We start from the raw sequence: 6,650 nt of genomic DNA on the forward strand, positions 1-6,650 counted from the left end.
ATATGTTGTATAAGGTGTTCAGAGAAGGCCTCTTAATAAGGTAACATTTGAATAAAGGACTGGAGAGTTAGAAGATTGAACTACATGGGTGTCTTGGGGAATAACATCCCAAGTTAATAGGAATAGCAAGTGCAAAGGCAAACTTGGGCTTGGATAGCTAGAGAAATAGCAAGCTTATCTGGAGTGAAGTGAGTGAGAAGGAATGTAGAAGATAAGGTCAGAAAGGTAGCAAGGTCAGGTCATGTGAGGCTTTGAAGGTCATGAGTGGAACTCTGGGTTTTACTGAGCATGAGGTAAGAAAGGCCACAAAGATAAATTTTAACTTGATGCAGTGCACACAGCAAACAGGTACAAGTTTTGAGATACAGGAAAATAAAAACTGAATCAGTATTTTAGGAACTCAACACGTGGGATGTATCAGAGAGAGGAAAACCAGAAAGACTATTCTAACAGTTCAAATTCAAGATGCTGGAAGTTAACCAGATGGGCAGTAAGAATGGCAAAAACTACATAAAAATGAAAAAAATTTCCAAGAAAGCAATGGATTTACTCTGTAGGTGTGAGATGACTATATTCATAATGTTGCTTCAGAGCTAGTAACTTCAGATACCAACAGATGTCCATCAAAGGCAAATAAGGCCAAAGGAACTGTGCCTCAAATGGAGCCACAAGACAGTTTCAGTGAATAATTAGTTGACCTGTTATTTGTAATTGAAACCATTTTTGTATATTTGTTTGAAATAGTAACAGAACAGAATTTTTTTCTAATAAACAAAGGACCTAAAATAACTTCCCCCATCCTGAAAAGTAAATAAAGTTGATCTTTTTCATCAGCTGACAATATAACTGTCAATCAAAGGGGCCCTGGTATGAGCTTAAGTCCATTTCTGCATATTATCAAATTTTATTAGAAATGCTTATCTCCCTATTTTGGGTCTAAAAAAAAAAAAAACAAATGTAGTGATATATTCTTTGTATACTGCTTCTCCCCTTAATGAAACCGTTTCTGGTCACTTATTTGGTTGTTCATAAATTTCTTAAGCAGGGCAGAAGGCTCTGAAAATAATGTAAAGAAAATCAGATAATGGACATATGAAAGATGTGTATGAAGGGTCTGGCTGTTCTGGAAAAGAAAGATAAAAAAGTAGAATATATTACTGACATCAGTTTAGAAAAGTATATGTATTATTAAATAGATATAGGTAGACCATCTTTAACAACTGCTAAGGTTGGGCAATCCTACTTCTGTAGTGATACTGCCTCAGAAACCCAAGGAGGGGTCACTATGAGTCGGGGCCACTCAACGGCAAACAACAACAACAACAACAAATAGCACTAATAGGAGTCTTTAGGTGTTGCAAATGCTTAAGTGCTCAGCTACTAACCAAAGATTGGCAGTTCAAGTTTACCCAGAGGCATCTTAGAAGAAAGGGCTGGTGATTTACTTCCAAAAGGTAATAGACATAGAAAACCCTAAGGACTACAGTTCTACTCTGAAACACATGGGGTCACCATGCGTCACAATCAACTCGACAGCGACAGGTTTAATAGTGGTTTAGTAACACAAATAAATTTTCCATATTTATGTGGCCACACTTTAAGAAGTCAGAGACAGATTTGATACTGTGTGGATAATACTTAATATGAAAATTATTTAACTTTTAGTTTTTTAATATGTTGTACAACCTCAATTGGAGCTCTGGTAGCATAGTGCCTAAGCACTTGACTGCTAACCAGAAGGCTGGCGGTTCAAACCCACCAGCCACTTCTTGGAAGTAAGATGGGGCAATCTACTTCCATAGTGATACTGCCTCGGAAACCCAAGGAGAGGTCCCTATGAGTCAGGTCTGACTCGATGGCAAACAGCAACAACACTGAAAATTGAAACACTTGTAAAACTTAACTATAGTTTTGGGAGAATAATAGCAATGGAGAAACTTAGGGGTGAAGCAGATTGTAGAAAAAGCACTGCTGACTTATTGGTAATTTATGTTTTTTTAACCTGATTTAACCAATCAGGTTATTTATTTTTAAAAATGGCTAACCTGCTTCATTAGTTTTCTCTGAACACACAGATGTTGCTTAAAGAGAACGAAGTCCAAGAAAGCTTGATTTAACTAAATCAAACCACTGTGCCAAAATCAATAAACCAAGGTCATTCAGGAGTTGCATAAAAAAGAAATCAAAGGAATACAACTTTGAGACCAGGTGTAAGCATTTCTCTCTCTGAAGAGTGACCAGATTTTCTGTCTGACCTCAAGAAGGTTCAGTTTCCCTCTGGGATCTTTTATCTCTAAAACATTGAAAAGCTTGTGTTTGTGTACCTTTTTAAGTGTTCTTGGGATATACAATTTGAGATTTTGTTATAGGGATTCTAAATTGAAAGCAATTTGATCAAAAGCAGCATCTTCACTCAAAAGAAGCCTTTATTCTTGGATCTTGTACAAAGGAGTTATTGAACACTTACAGTAAATATATTTTTAATAAGGTTCTGAAGCAAATGGTAACAGAAACAGTCAAAATAAAATCAAATATTTAGTTATTTGAACTCTTACTGCTTTGTTTCTCAGGGCTGGCATAGTGTTTTAGGTCTTGCTCTTTTTGTATGTAACATATCTTAACACTTTATAGCAGGCGTTTGATAGTAAATGAATTAGGTTAGATGCACTTCACCCCGATGTTGCAAACCGTGGCATGGCATTTTAATCAACAGTATAAATCTGAAGTTTAAAAGGGGCCTTATCATCAACTCAGGGCAGGAAAAACCCAAGTAGACTTAAGGTAGCCAAGATGATTATGGAAATCACTAATGAACCATGTTGCCTAAGTGCTCTAGTTTCGATCTCTGGTCTCAAGTCAAAAAGTCTACTTGCCCAGTACAGAAGTTTGAGTTCTTCACCTTACTATAAACTTTTAGGAAAGGAGATAAAAATGACATTACAATGACTGATCAATACGCTGTTAATGAACTTAAGCGTGTCTATGCTATCAATCATTGAGTTTCAAACCAAAAATTAACTCTAAATTCTCCAGTTAGAAAGCAAAGATCACCTCCTCGATTTGATTACATTTTTAACTCACATACATTATTGTTGTTGTTGTTGTTATGTGCCGTCGAGTCGGCCCCGACTCATAGCGACCCCTCCTTGGGTTTCCCAGGCAGTATCACTACGGAAGTAGGATTGCCCAACCTTCCTTCCGAGGAGTGGCTGGTGGGTTTGAACCGCCAGCCATCTGGTTAGCAGGCAAGTGTCTTAGCCACTATGCTACCAGAGCTCCCACATACATTATTAACCACCCCTTTAAAAAATTCTCTTACAACTTACACCTAGAATATGACAAAATGTGAAAATTAAATAGTGTGATATTAAGGTGTATTAAGTCTCAAGAGAGGGCGATAATGTCTGTCGTTTTAGGTAATCACAAAAACCCGAGGAGAGGAACCGTCAGTCCTACCACACGAAAGCAGCTACAGAAGCCTACAGTGCCTTCCTAGCCCCTCCGGCACAAGAGATGACGTTAATGATGGCGGGGATTTCCGTAACGGTGACACACGGCGCTTCCGGCCAGCAGCAGGAGTCAGTGACGTGGCAGGCGACGCCAGGCAGTCCCTCGGCCCGGGACACCCCAGCTGTCAGGTGGCCTCAGGACAAGCCAGCCAGAAGAAGATTGTGCCGGCAGTCTCCCCGGCTAGTCAGAGCCGGAAGTGCCACGTGTCCCGATTGCGCCTGCGCGCCTGGAGACTGACAGGCACTTCCGGCCGTGGCTTCACGCCTTCTTTCTCGGCTTGGCTGCCGCCTGTGGGCCTGCGTTTCCCGGCCTGCCATCCCAGGCTCTATCGGCCCGACTTCCAAGCCTCAGGTCCCAGGCCAGGCAGTGGCCGCTAGCGGGCTGGGGAGAATGCGGCGCCATGCTTAGGGCTTGACGCGCTGCCCTGTCTCCTCCCCGCCTTCAATCCTGAATCGTTAGACCCCCATCCCTGTGCTTTTCAGCAGTCGTCTTTCAGTTCTCTGCTGGTCGTAGTCGCCTACCCCACCAGCCCCTTCCAACTTCGATAACCACTGTCGTCATGTCCCAGCCGGGGATACCGGCCTCCGGCGGCTTCCCGACTGGCCTCCAGGCCCAGAACGGGGCCGCCTCGACGTCGGGGTCTCCCTACACCAATGGTGAGTGCCACCCGGGTATTACGGTGAAAAGGCCGCAGCTTGGGTCCGGGCTCGAGCTGACCTTTGGTTGCTACGGCTGCCTGAGGCTACAAAGGAAAGTGACCTCCCGGCCAGGTCTGGAGCTGGTGGTGGTGGGTGGCTGGGCCACGGACCGCGACGAATGTGCACTAGCAGCCCCAGGCTTGTCTTAGTGTTTCACGTTTATTCATTCCTTCATCAGTTAATGAACACTTAATGTATAGAGCGTCTTGGGTATACGTTGATAACACACACATTTGTTCCTTTCCCTCAGGGATCCAAGTGTCTGTTCATGTGCCTTTCCCCTCTGCGCCACCTCATCCCAGGTTCTTATAGAGCGGGCTTTGTGGTCTGATTCATCTTGGTTCCGCAGAGCCAGCAGTTAGGGGGAAAAGGGGGCGTGTTAAGTCTGAGTGTGCAGGGATGAATGAATGATTGTGCTTTTGACCCCTTTAAGATTTCCTTACTCCCCCCAGGACCTTTTCAGAATTGTACTTAGGCCATTTCTTCCATTTTTCAGCTTTGGAGGAACCAAATAGAGGAGAGAGTCTCCTGTTTGATTTCTAGAGGTCTGTTACATCACTTGGAAAGTGGTTGGACACAACTCTCTGAACCCTTCAGGGGAATGTACATATGGCACTACAATTTGTCATTTGATGTGAGAGTGTGTTAGAAACTAGGATTCTCCTAAATTGTTCTACAGTGTGACTTGCTAAGTTTTCTGTAATTACTATAATAGAGAAAAACAGATACTCTACCAACAGCTTGCCTATTTACAAACTTAACTACTTATCATTGATTTATGGAAATAAAACAAGTAGAATAACTACAAAAATTCTTAAATTGTGCTTTGGTATTAAGATTGCTGTAAAATTAGAGAAAATAGCCAATGACTAAATGTACTAATTTTTAGAGAAGACTACTGTTTTCTTTACAAAAGAGGCTCTAAAAGATTTTTTCAAATATCTGAGTAGGCAAGTATGTGGGCAGAAGCAAGAGTAAGTGGAGGACAGGCACTAGAATGGTGATGAGTTGAATGAATTGTTCTTTCTCAAGTTTATGGTAATATTATATAAACTACATTTTGTCCTAGGATATTTAGTAATACATTGAGGCTGAAATAATTCTAAGACATTTTAGCTTAAAAAAAACTTAAGCAACAGGTCAAGGAGTTTTCTTATAATCTATAAATAAATTGTTATTTCACAAGAACTTTACAATAGCAAATCTAACAAATATTCTTGTACATTTATAAGTAAGTGTAGTTTTGGAAATTTTGAAATGTTAAAGGAATTTAGCCTCTGTGATGTGCTTTAGTGGGAGCTCTGGTGGTGTAGTGCCTACGGCATTTGACAGCTAACCAAAAGGCTGGAGGTTCAAATCCACCAGCCACTCCTCTGAAGAAAGATTGGCCAATCTACTTCTGTAGTGATACCGCCTTAGAAACCCAAGGAGGGGTCACTATGAGTCAGATCTGACTCAACAGCTGTGAGGTTTTTTTTTTTTTTGGTAGATATGCTTTATTGGGGGGTGCTCTGGTAACATAGTGCCTAAGGCACTTGACTGCTAACCAGAAGGCTGGCGGTTCAAACCCACCAGCCATTCCTGGGAAGGAAGTTTGGGCAGTCTCCTTCCATAGTGATAACTGCCTCAGAAATCGAAGGAGAGTTCGCTATGAGTCAGGTCTGACTCGACGGCGCATAACAACAACAACAATATTCTTTATTGGAGCTTTTGTCACTATGTTGTTTTGATTCGGTCCCACAGACATTTGTTGCACATGTTCTGGTACCTGGGGATATAGGAAAGAATTAGAAAACAGTCCCTGTTCGTAGATTGCTTAGAGCCGATTTGGGATTCAGATATGTATCCGATGGAAATGCAAGGTGATATGGGACCACTTGAGATGGGGAGGGAGATCTTTGGTGTTGTTAGTTGCTGTCAAGTTGATTTAGACTCATGGGGTCCCATGTATGCAAAGTCGAACTGCTCCATAGGGTTTTCAAGGCTATGACCTTTCAGAAGCAGATCGCCAGGCCTGAATTCAACAGAATTAAGAATATCTGCTTTTGCATATCATTATCTAATTCCTCACATATTGTCTTACCACATTTTAGCAGTTCACCAGTTTGGTTGAACAGAAGTTTTAAAATTGGGTATTTTACAATTCAGTTCACTAATCTTGTATTGAATTATTTATACTAAGATTAGTGCTCACTTCCAACTTTTTTTCCCCCCTCTGGTTCATTTTTCTGTGAAGTTTTGCACATTATCAGGCAAAACACAATAGAATGAGTTGTTTATTCCCCCTCATCATTTTAAATGTGAGGCTTATGCTAATACTGCTGTTTTAAGAGTGTCAAAAATAAAAATCTTGGTTTTGTTACAATGTAAACCATGTTTATCATTGTGTATTTAATATAAGAAGTCCTTGTTGTTGTTGTTGTTGTTGTTAAGTGCCGTCGA

The 6,650-nt window shown here is 41.2% G+C and overlaps 1 protein-coding gene across 1 annotated transcript in view; it reads left to right on the top strand.

Moving 5' to 3' along the window:
- The first annotated feature begins 4,066 nt into the window (after positions 1–4,066).
- SEC24A (SEC24 homolog A, COPII coat complex component) overlaps positions 4,067–6,650 on the top strand; it is a 120,625-nt gene continuing 118,041 nt past the window's right edge. The window contains exon 1 of the mRNA XM_007943768.1: positions 4,067–4,166. Coding sequence (XP_007941959.1) covers positions 4,070–4,166 — 97 coding nt within the window. The 5' untranslated portion in view covers positions 4,067–4,069. The remainder of the gene's footprint in view (positions 4,167–6,650) is intronic.

The sequence above is a fragment of the Orycteropus afer genome, unplaced genomic scaffold, assembly GCF_000298275.1.
Source record: "Orycteropus afer afer isolate SDZICR_OR568_19922 unplaced genomic scaffold, OryAfe1.0 scaffold00112, whole genome shotgun sequence".
Classification (NCBI taxonomy): domain Eukaryota; kingdom Metazoa; phylum Chordata; class Mammalia; order Tubulidentata; family Orycteropodidae; genus Orycteropus; species Orycteropus afer.